This window comes from Oncorhynchus mykiss, chromosome 5 (assembly GCF_013265735.2).
Source record: "Oncorhynchus mykiss isolate Arlee chromosome 5, USDA_OmykA_1.1, whole genome shotgun sequence".
NCBI lineage: Eukaryota > Metazoa > Chordata > Actinopteri > Salmoniformes > Salmonidae > Oncorhynchus > Oncorhynchus mykiss.
Window position 1 is genome coordinate 59,869,118 of NC_048569.1, and position 12,142 is coordinate 59,881,259.

The 12,142-nt window shown below is 40.3% G+C and overlaps 1 protein-coding gene across 2 annotated transcripts; it reads left to right on the plus strand.

Moving 5' to 3' along the window:
• Positions 1 to 572: 572 nt before the first annotated feature.
• On the plus strand, positions 573 to 11,452 carry LOC110524197 (retinal homeobox protein Rx1-like). 2 transcript variants are annotated; one of them, XM_036977984.1, is made up of 4 exons: positions 573 to 935; positions 2,843 to 3,233; positions 6,346 to 6,608; positions 7,848 to 11,452. In XM_036977984.1, exons 2-4 carry the CDS (start codon positions 2,960 to 2,962, stop codon positions 8,286 to 8,288), a joined length of 978 nt encoding a protein of 325 aa, XP_036833879.1. In that variant the 5' UTR covers positions 573 to 935; positions 2,843 to 2,959; the 3' UTR covers positions 8,289 to 11,452. The 2 variants fall into 2 exon arrangements, with proteins under 2 accessions (XP_036833879.1, XP_021459294.2); XM_021603619.2 differs by having other exon boundaries at positions 574 to 935; positions 6,355 to 6,608.
• Positions 11,453 to 12,142: the final 690 nt, after the last annotated feature.

Here is a 12,142-nt window from a genome sequence, read left to right on the forward strand (position 1 = left end):
ATGGGTCATTGCTTGATTTACTACTTGCAATACTAATTGCCTCAAGAAGTAAAAGCTCCATGCTGATGACTGTCAGTTGCTTTTCTGTTTTTCTATTGCAAACGAACAAACTGATTTGAAATACATATTGCTAATTATATTATCTGTCACTTTTCATGTTGCATAAATACATTTGAAATAGGTTGTAGCTGGATATTTACTTTGACTTCTGATTTAAGTTTAATATTAAAACGTTTTATTCTATAATACGTTAAATTAATATTTACTCAAAATTGAAAGCTTTTCAAAATGTTTTAAAAAATGTGTCAACATGAGTTCAGGTCTTCACGCTGTTCTCCATTCTCATGCACCATGTATAACTTGTCCCTACCAGAGTTTTTATGTAGTCTTTCTCTGGAATAATGAGGGGATTAGTGAAAACTTTCAGTCAGACCTTTGTCTTTAAAACAATAGATTTCTGAAAGAAAGTCTTGTCATGGCTTCATTAGCCCAGCCTCCTCCTGTGGGGTGAATGTAAGCTACATTTACTGCAATTACTTGACTAGAAAACAACTGTCAATCATTCTTAAAGGGGAAGGATTCCAATTAATAACCTCTTTAATCCGCTCATTTTATTTCCATTCACCAGCACTAGGTTACTCTCTCTCTGCACTTTGAAAAGACTATAGCCTGCAACAAAACCACATTAGTTGTCAAGCTTGTTTTGTGCACACACGTTTTGTTGTGTTTTTCAGCGTATTATGCACATTGTTTTTGAAGAAAGGCTAGAGAGGATGCAAGGTAAAATAGACAGGGCTTGAGATTTGCGCGGCTTTGGTGTGCAGCACCCGGACAAGGGGCGTGAACTACCTCAGTAGTTGAAGTGAAGTGTTGGAGGAAACAGGTGGAATATTGACAGTTCAACTTCATGCGCTCAGCACGTCATTTCTTCAAAGGTATGTTCAAACCGCTATTACTATTACCACCGCAAATGTTTGTGACATTTAGGCAACTATAAAAGAAAGGTTAACGTTTTATTAGTCTAACATAATGTGTCTATATGACATTTAAATCGGAGGAGATGGACACTGAAAGTGAGAATGTTGTTAGTATTGGAAACCATTTTTGTTTTCCACAAAGTATAGAATTACAGTATCAGTTAAATACAAAAATACAAAGATTCTGCATTTTAAGGACTATGCATTGTACTTTGTATATTTTAATACAACAATGATATGCCTAGTGCTTAAACATGTGCTCTTGAATATCATTCAACTATATTATATTGAATATCATAGAATACAATGCAACAGAGTACAATACAATACAACTATGCAAATGTATAATATGTAGGGCATAGTTACATTTTGTTCATTTCACATTTGGTCCTTTTAAGTTTATGTATATTTATTCAGTAAAGGGTTTCTTACCTCTACTGTATAAAGCTACGTATTACAATTTCATGGTTAATATTTTATAAATTCATGTTAACCAAGATTTTGCTCCAAAGCAAAGTTTTTTTTCTGTCAAATGTAACTTTTGCCCTAAACTTCAAGCTGTGGGCCTGTCTATGTCATTATAAACGTGTTAAATATAGCTATGTAAATAAGATATTTCAGAAAGCAATTTATCAACTTGTCTTTGATTAACAACAATATCAACAAGGCAGGTCCTACAGGCCCTAGTTTTGTCACACCTGGACTACTGACCAGTCATGTGGTCAGGTCCCACATAGGGGGACTTGGGAAAATTACAACTGTCCCAGAACAGGGCAGCACGGCTGGCCCTTAAATGTACACGTAGAGCTAACATTAATAATATGCATGTCAATCTCGCAAGGCTCAAGGTGGAGGAGAGATTGACATCATCACTAATTGTTTTTGTGAGCGGTACTGACATGTTGAATGCACCAAGATGTCTGTTTAAACTACAAGCACACAGCTTGGACACCCATGCATACCCCACAAGACATGCCACCAGAGGTCTCTTCACAGTTCCCAAGTCCAGAACAGACTTTGGGAGGCACACAGTACTACATAGAGCCACGACTACAAGGAACTCTATTCCACATCAAGTAACTCACGCCAGCAGTAAAACCAGATAAAACAAAACGGATACAAATACACCTTATGGAACAGCAAACACACACATACAAACTCACATACCATACACACTCTACACACACGTACACCTGTATTGTGTATTGTAGTAGAGTAGTGGCTTGAGGGCACACTTAATGGATTGTGAAATCTGTTTTAAAATCTATTTTAACGTTTAACATTTTTATTCTAATGTATTATGCCTTCATTTTTGCTGGCCCCAGGAGCAGCTAATGGTGATCCATAATAAATACAAATACAGATTGATTTTATGTTAATGCTTTATAATATACTAAAGTCTATCACGTCAATCACACCTATCAATTTCATTGCACTCAATGTGCTTGGTAATGAGTTTATGCAATAGAATAAAGAGGCTCTGTCTTTTATCATCCGCTTTATAATTATATCATGGCTCATTAAAAGATAAACCTCAGTGACAGATCCATGTTCTGATAGACAACACATATACCATAAACACCATTTAACTATTGCTGTATAGCACATTGTGACATCGGCTGACGTAAAAAGGGCTTTAGAAATACATTTGATTGATTGATTGATTTAGCCCCCCAAAATGTTTGCTGATATTTTGTTGATATTGAATAGATTATGTTAGTACAATTATTGATTGTATGTTATAGTGGTGGTAGGTAGTACTAGTAGTATATGAGAGTGTTTGAGAATGTTGATGTGGCACTACTAAATGGCAAAGACTCAAGACTGGCTTCTGATCATGTGATGACTGTGACTTTGTTTTGCAGGTGCACAGAACTTGTGGAGGACATCTTTAAAACTCATCCTTGGACCTGTTCCTTCACAAAGCCGAGCCAAGTCTACTTTCCCCCGCTAAAGGATAGAGAGAGCATCCAAACGTTCAAATGCATTTATCACTGGATACCATGAGCATGGTGGACGACAGCTGCCTCTCACCCAGTAACTTCCACGAGATGGTGAAAGGAGGGGGGGCGGCGATGGGGGGCCGCGTCCACAGCATTGATGTCATCCTGGGCTTCAGCAAAGACCAGGACCCCCTGCTCAGCCCATCTGGGGGCCCAGGGCTTCACAAAGTGGGCGTGGATGACCTGGGAGACCCTGGGAAGCAGGACCCAGCACAGCCCTACGGGCACCTCTCAGAGCAGCAGTCCTACCATGGTGAGTCTCTTAGGTGTGAGATAAACACTCCACTGGGCATACTGTAAATCACTGTTCTGATTCTGGGGCATTTATGGCCAGCCCACTCTCTGCATGTACAGTATATGTTTGAGGCCAAAACACATTAAGACACGTCGACACGTCGCTGGTGTTCATAAGTTATCAATCAAGCCCTCTCACTTCAAGCTTTGCTGCATTTGATAGGAACATACTGCATGTAGGAAGCAGCTAAGATGATGTCAAGGAGACAGAAGATTGATTGTATTAAATGTATTGTATTGATTACCAAGGGGGACATTTTATTGTCACAGTCATACAATAAGGCACATTACAGACTTAAAGTGTGGCATTAAAACACACACAATCACATGCAATCTAGATGGCAGGGGAAGACACCAAACAAATACATGATAATGTGTATTTTTCATTTAATTCTAATTTTCATACCAACATTTAATTTAAGTGGACCACAAAGTGTGTCGGAGGATCCTGTCTATGATGCCTGAACTTGCACACTTCCCTTTGTCTTTTTGTGATGTAATGATTAGCAGCTTTACTTAAGTCATTAAGACTTGATTATTTCCATTGCATCAATGCGTTGAGGCGACGATGACCTCAATGGCTGCATTGGTTGTAGCCTTGCAGAGAGTCCGGGTCGTTTCTCAACAGCTCACAGAATGAAATAGAACATTATATTGTATCTCTAGGGGGGGGGGGGGCAGTAGATGACATGTGTCTGTACCTTGTAAATACTGTGAAATCATGCTGAGATTGAGAGATAAATCACAAAACAAGACGGTGAGGGGGTTTCATCCCAAATCCCATCCCCTTGTGGAATTCCCCTAATCTTCTCTTGGACACAGATGAGATTTTACAGTGGTGCAGTTTCATTTCATTAACATTTCAACTCTGCATAAAATGTGACGTTTTTTAATCTATGGTAGTTTTTACATTCTGGTTACTATCTATGGGGTCATAAAAACAAAGGTTTTAGTGAAACACGTAGCACAAACCAGCATTTGATGACTCATGAAATTACAACGTAATTGGAAGTGTCTTATGACAGTGTTGGTAATTATAAAATATGATCATAAGCACTGTTCAACCAGTGCAACAGCAATGGCTAAATTCTTGTTTGTTTCCACTTAATATTCAGCACTTATTTACATGTCCTTAACACATAACTGACTTGTTAGTCATCCCTGTTCCGTCTGAATGGGCATTTTGTACTACATCGCGTCACTTTGTCCCCTCCACATTGAGGTTTTCTGCTGGACTGTAAACATGACAAGGTCTTTAGACGGGCGGTTCCGACAGGCCGACAGGCAGGGAGCTGGTCACTGAACCCAGCCTGACCCCTCCATTGTGCCACTATGGGCATTGTCGTAGGCTGTTAATGAGAGATAGATCAATGGACCCCAAAATCCTCCTAGCTGCCCCTGTCTGGGAATTGAAGGTTTTTCTTGGCTTTCTGTCCTGATTCTATCAAGCACTGGCTTGATATGAAGATCCATTCAGCAAGGTTTGGGTTTGTTAGTTCCTACTCGTCATGGGTTTGAACTGGGTTGGGCTAGCCATATTTAGTTTGGTGATTGTGCAATAAGGTTTCTTTCATCAAGTTTTTGCTAAACACTGTAAAGTAATGGTATCCATAGTTGGGGTCGCGACCTGGTCGCCAAAATTTAAATAATATTTTATTTATTTATAATTTAACAAAGAGTACAGATTATTGTATGGGACGATGTACAAACGTTTTTCAGAAAAATAATTAGAAGAAAAAATATGAAAAAATATGAAAATGTAATGAATTGAAGGTTATTTGTTGATGTAAAAATTGAAATGTACAGTTTTTTAAGATTGTGCTTGGTTGGGGTGAGGTCTCGAGAAATTATTGGGGGAAAAAATTAAATTCTGAAATTCTGGTGAAAAAGTTTGAATACCACTGCTGTAAAGTGAAACACCCAAAGAGTCCCTATCTCTCCATGTGCTATACAGTTATGTGGTCATTGGGAACTGGTCATGAATATCACCCACAATACCAACCCAAACTGACAACCTATTACTTTTATGTGAGGGACAAATTACAGAATTGACAAGAGAGTAATGTTACCATTATGAAGTAATATTTCAAATGTGTCAATAAAGGCTGTCCCAATAAAGTGTCCCGATAGATAATGTGTTTACCAATAATGAATTATACCATACAGGACTAGTGCACAGATCACTGCTATGATGGCAGAAGCGTAGACAACTGATCTGATGGTCATCTTTGTGCCCAATATAATTTGATTACCCTTTTTTGATAATTCCAATTCAACAACCACGATGACAGCGTTTTATGGCTTTTACCTTGTAATGTTTACAGTATTTTCCTGATTATGGGACTGATACAAATGAAGGTCCTACGTAGATTACAGTTAAGAATACATGGAAGCTATCAGAGGAATTAACAGGCTGCATCTGTTTCCCTCTGAGGATTAGTGGAAACCTGCAGTGAAAGCCTTAGCGAGTCAGCGCCGTGTATGCTGTTCATGTATGCTGTTCATGTATGCTGCTCATGTATGCTGCTCATGTATGCTTCGTTACAAGGCAGGAGGACAATCTACATGTCTTTCTGCATGCGTAGAGTAAGGCACAACTTCAGCTTTATTTGGCCTACAGTGGCCTATTGTTGCAGGTGTCAAATGTGTGTGTCCTGGGACGTTTTCAGAACAAACAAGTTATTAAGGGTTTGTGGAGCTCATTTGAATATTCCATGTTTTCAGCTTTTGTCAACCCCTAACTCTTCAACAGCTAGACCTTTCTTCACTGTCTTTTTCCTATTTTCCCATTTCAATGATTTTTCATTCACATTGGCCTTTTAATTGTGAAGAATCCCTGTCTAGCGAAGACAGACGTTGATTAGACATAACATATGGCTATTGATGATAGGAGAGCCTGAAACCAACATTTGTCTCACAAGCTAACGATACTTAACTATGCAAAGCTTGAGAATGAACGACTTACCTTTGCAAAGAAAGCCAAAGAAGCTTGTTTGGTTAAATCAAAATGAGTCCAAGTCACTTTGTTGATGGTTTCATCTAATGTGAATCTCTTCCCTCTCTCGCTATGGGCTCTACAGATTCAGGACTGTACTCGGACAAGTGTGATGGGGAAATTAGTGATCTGAGGAAGAGTGTGGATAGCAATGGAGGGAAAAGTCCGGAGCCCTGCGAGGAAGAGCAGCCCAAGAAGAAGCACCGACGCAACCGCACCACCTTCACCACGTACCAGCTGCACGAGCTGGAGCGTGCCTTCGAGAAGTCTCATTACCCCGACGTGTACAGCCGTGAGGAGCTGGCTATGAAGGTTAACCTGCCTGAAGTCAGAGTTCAGGTAGGTTTGTCCACCACCACTTTTACTGGTACTGTGCTCTGCCCTGGTCAACTCCTCTGACTTTCTTGCCAATCATTGTGACTAGGAGTGGACTCAAATACTAACATCTCTGATCAGGTGCAACCTTGATCCAATGTGAATTCAGCCACCAGGTAAATTGATTGAAGCTGAATATCAATCATCAATCAAATGTATTTATAAAGCCTTTTTTACATCAGCAGGTGAGTTAAATGGTTAAAGGGCTTATGTTTTCTAATGAAAAACCTCAGTGGGTCAGAAATACCTTCTCTGAATCTTTAGATGATAATGGTGAGTGACGATAGGACATCTTTACTGTTGGGCCGATTTCTAGATCCTCAGGAGCTTCAAGGTCACTCACAGCAGGCGTTACACTATAAATACAGACAAGTAACAAAGCAAGCTGTGTCCTGCCCACACAAGCTCAGGTCAGACATAAGAAGGTTGTCTTAGCAGGGCATAGTGCAGAAAAAAGGGCAAGGTCTTATAGCAAAATCTAAGGGCAAAGTCTTAAAGCACGGCAAAATGACACAGTAGGTATGGATGAAGGTCGAAATGATTAAGATTGGTCAGTACAGTTAAAATACTCTGTACTGTAAATACAACTATAGCTGTTGTTCACCAAGCGCCCAGGGCAATTGATTGGAGTGTATTACAATTGGCAAATTGCTTATTTTTCCAATCCAACAAAATGTAGAAATCCAAAATACTAACCATTCAAGAATACCACTGTTCAATTAGTTGATGATTATTTATTTAGATGGTTTACTTGAATAGAGACGATGCAGCTAAAATATTGATATTATGGACTTGACCTGCTGAGGGATGACGTTTTACTGTAGGGCCTGAACATGCTCCACATCAGCACATTATGCCCATAGGTGCTCTGAGACTCCAGTAGGTACCAAACTTTAAATTAAGACAAGTGTCACTGTCCAAACCTTGCTGACAATGGCTCAGGTCCCAGGTTCTCTAGGGACATCCCAACAATTGTGCAAGACAGCAGTGCAAAGGGGGCTAAGTCTTAGAGCAGGCCAAAACAAGGACAACACTGGAGGTCTCAGAACATTTCAATACAATGATTCTTTATTTATGAGGATACTAAGAAACCAAAATAGGTAGCTTGATAAAGCACAATTCTAAACCCATTTGGTACCAATTGGAACGATCGGTGCTGTAAATACTCTGGACTATAAATCCAAACCCTCTGCCTTCCTCTAGGTGTGGTTCCAGAACCGCAGAGCCAAATGGAGGCGCCAGGAGAAGATGGACGCCAGCACCATGAAGCTGCATGACTCGCCCATGCTCTCCTTCAACCGGCCACCCATGCACAGCAACATGGGGCCCATGAGCAACGCCCTCCCCCTGGACCCCTGGCTGACCTCCCCTCTGTCCAGCGCCACCCCAGTCCACAGCATCCCGGGTTTCATGGGCCCAGGACAAGGCCTGCAGGGTGGCTACCCCAGCCACAGCTTCCTCAACAGCCCACCCATGGGCCAAGGGATGCAGTCCATGGCACCACCCCCATACCAGTGTTCCGGTCCTTTCACCGACAAATACCCAATGGAGGACGTGGACCAGAGGAGCTCCAGCATCGCCGCACTGAGGATGAAAGCCAAGGAACACATCCAGTCCATGGACAAAACCTGGCAGCCCATGTGATGGTCTGAGGAGGGCTATTGAAACTGTTTCCAGTCATGATTGAGGTTTTGGGCCATGATAATGGCATTTTTCACACAACAGGATTGCAGTGATGGCACCAACAAATGCTCAGTTACGACTGATGATATTTCTAAGATTTCCAACACCAGTGACATTTCTACCCTTTGTCAGCACTAGAATGGTTCTTGGTCTCTTTTTTGATTTCCATACTAGTGATGTGAAGGATTGGAAGTTGATGCATATTTTGTGTGCCACTATTCAAAAAGGTTTTTAATCTGGATTCTATGACACAGAATGTCAAGAAAGGCCTCGCAAAGGTAACTACACAAACATCCATTTTCCAAAAGGACTGCAAAGACTGCTCAAATAAACAAGGTTATGATAGAATACTTTTTTTTTTTTATGAACTTTTATGAAGCAACTGGAACAAGGATTCCACTGGACACTAATTGCCCTTGATGGCAACTTTTAGATGTTTTATCCTAATCTAATAGTTTGGATTTCATATAAAAGGCAACAAATACTTCCTTCTCAGTAATTCTATAAAAATGCAAACACTGTACACTCTAGTCAGGTTTTGGGCCAGGCCTAATTGTGCCATTAGCTAAAGATCTATAACCATTCTTGCTTGTGACAAAGCACAATGCAATGTCTATGTAGCTCAGACCACAACTTGTCCAGCCACTGAGCTACTTGACACAGAAAATCCCAAAGAGTATTGGGTATTTTAAGTTTGTAATGCAGATCACTCAGCCTGTCCATGTGTTAATTTTGTTACTCAATGGTCTTTTATTTTTTGCAAGAGTAGTTTTAATGTTTTTGTTCTTTGCTGTTAACCATTGAATCTAATAATAAGTATACACCAACTCACGTCCCCTCCAAATCCTTTCATAAAATACATTCTGCAGAGTGCTCACACACGGTCACATTTAACTCTGCAAATTAAGGTTTGTGTATTTTCCTAATTAATCCAATTGTCTAATTTATCATGAATTTTACAGGTCAATTAACCAGTAATTCTCTCAGTATTTGTGAATGGCCATGCCATGTCTCCCATAATAGTAGTTGAAGGTTGCGGCAGTATGAATCGCTATGTCTATGACCCTGAAACACAGAATCATTCATCCAGTTATAATGGTCAGGTTATTTCAACACCTGGAGAAGAAGGATACCACCGCCACCTTGGATGAAACACTACATTTCTGTCTGTCTCGACTGCACTTATAGTGGAGAGCCTCTGTCCACACCGTGGGTTGTGGGGTCATGGTTGAGATATCCTGGCTCAAGCTTTCAGGGAGCTTTCAGCTGGGGATGCGTAAAACAATCTGTCATGCTATTTCATTTGAGAAGACGAGATGAACACCTTCTAACACCCAATTAACATCTATGAAAGTGATTTACTCCTAGTCGTCATTGACTTGAGGAAGATTGATGGTTGCCCTGAGGCTAACTTCAGACTGCAAACACACATGTCGATATACACACCATAGACTGCACACACACACTGATATCAACACCTTCTTTCACGATCTGGTAGGCCAAACAATGTAAGGCTCTTCTTTCTTGAGAATTGTTCTTGAGGAGTGCTACATATTAAAAGCCAATCTCTGAATTTGATGGCACCCTCAGTATGTGACATCTTGATTCTCTGAGGAAGCAATAACTGTTTTAGTAATTTTTTTGGAGAGCTGCTAAACATGTTTGGGTCAGTCGAAAAGAGTGATCTATGGCGTAAGCCTCCTACAGTGAGAAGGGAAGCCAGGAGACCTCCCTCTCACACGGAAGGGGTGGGAATAGGACAGGGGGACAGAGCGAAAGAGGCCACTGAAGTAACTTTTTTTTTTTTTTTTTTGCCTCAGTGGCTGTTGGAGAAGAAAACGTGTTGGCAGCTTGGCCTTCCGTCACTGTGTGTACGTGCAGAGCAGCAGAAGGAGAACGGTCTGATGTGTCACCCTACATAGTTTCCTCTTTGTTCGGCACAATTGATCCAAGCCATCTTCTTTGTCTAAAGTCCGAGGGGGAAAACGGTCACAGACTGCACTAAATAGGCCTCTGTAGCGAGACCCCGGGAATGAAAAAAGAGCATGAATAGTCTATTCTGGCATATGTCGAAGAGATACTACATGGGGTGTACGGGTCCATTGTGGCATAATGTTTTGATAATGACTATATGCATATTTCATATGGTTTATGTATGGTAAAAAAGACAATCTTCGACCACGTTGTTAAATGATAACGTGTCATATCAAGGGCTACATAGGATTAAACATTTCTGATGTAAAATAATTTAGCATTTTGATTTTGACAATACTTTTACCAGGTAAATATTATTCATCCTATTGCAATGTGCAAGTGGTAACATTTAATTACTATTATTTCAGTGATAGTGTGTAGACTATCACAATATGGAGGAAGGAAATTCCATTACACAAAAGTGGAAATGTTGTAGCATTTGTTTTGAAAGGAAACTCAAAATGTTGCCGGACATATGATTTGTTCAGAGTGACAGAGTAGAACGGTTTAAAAAAAGTTTCCACAGAATTGTCAGTTCATCCAACTTACTGTTTGACTGGAGTTTACAACGTATTAGTTCTGTGTTACTGCAGATATAAATATGTTTCTTTGTCATAGACAGTAAAAGCCCCATTGGTCAATACACAAAGTAATATTCAGATGTTTTACTGATGTGTTATGGGATTCTATGCTCACCTCTCACGCTCAACATTGCTGATTTGCTAATTACGTCGGCTGTTCTTTTTTTTCTAATTTAATTGCAGTTGTCTAGTTTTTATGTTATCAGTGCATACTCTTTAGCTGTTAACTCTAGTCAGGTATTTTCAGGACCTCACACCCAACATAGAAACAGGGTTAGTTTGAACATTAAACAATATGTTTAGAAATGTTTGTTCCTCATGTGATACTGGGATCAAGATTAAGCCAAAGTTTAGATATAAAAAATATTTTAAAAATGCACTAGAAACTTGGGAAGTTTATTTTAGGTTTATATCTGAAAATATACAGGACACTTTTTATATCCCCATATAGACATCCTATTCGTTATATGTTCTAGTTCTGTTACTGTTTACTTTTATTTTGTCTGAAATGTTGATGTCCATGTTCTAGAAAACTTTAATATCTACTTAAAAAAATAAACAAATATAGTTTGATAGAATTGTTGTCTTCTGTCTCCTTTATCCTATCTACTCTATAAATCCACTGACTGTGAATATCTATCTACTGTAAATCTCTGAATATAAATGGATGGCTATAGGACGGTATCTGAAGTATATTATTAGGCCTACTGTAGTATGTGAGGGATAGAGATAGGATCTGACACAGTGGAGAAGTAGCCTCTCTTCGTCCCAGCCCCTCCTCTCCTCTCCCCTGGTCCCTGGCTGGTGGCATGGTGCCAGCCCGTTAGGAAGATGAGGCTCCAATCAATCAGGCTCCCAGGGGGGGGGCCCGGCCACAGGGCCCGCTGCTCGCTAATTGCCCCTGGGCGCTGCCGCTGCAGCACATGTTCACAGTGGGCTGTACCTGCCGCGCTTGCCTCTCCAGCATGTGAACCACACTCCCGGACAGATGGAAGCCCGGGAGGACCTCTCACCAGGGGCCATCTGGGGCCAAAACGTGAACAGTGAACACAACAGTGTGGGGAATGTAAAAACAAAAACATGATTTTAATCTGAATATTCTTTTTGGATCTGTGTGTGTTTGTAACTACCTGGTGTTTTTTTTGTGTGGAGGTCATTTAATGACAGATTATAAACTAAACTGTGTTGGAGAAAATGTTTTGGCAGACAAACAATTAAGCAATCACCCTTTAACCTTCAGAAAATATTTTCTCTCATCAG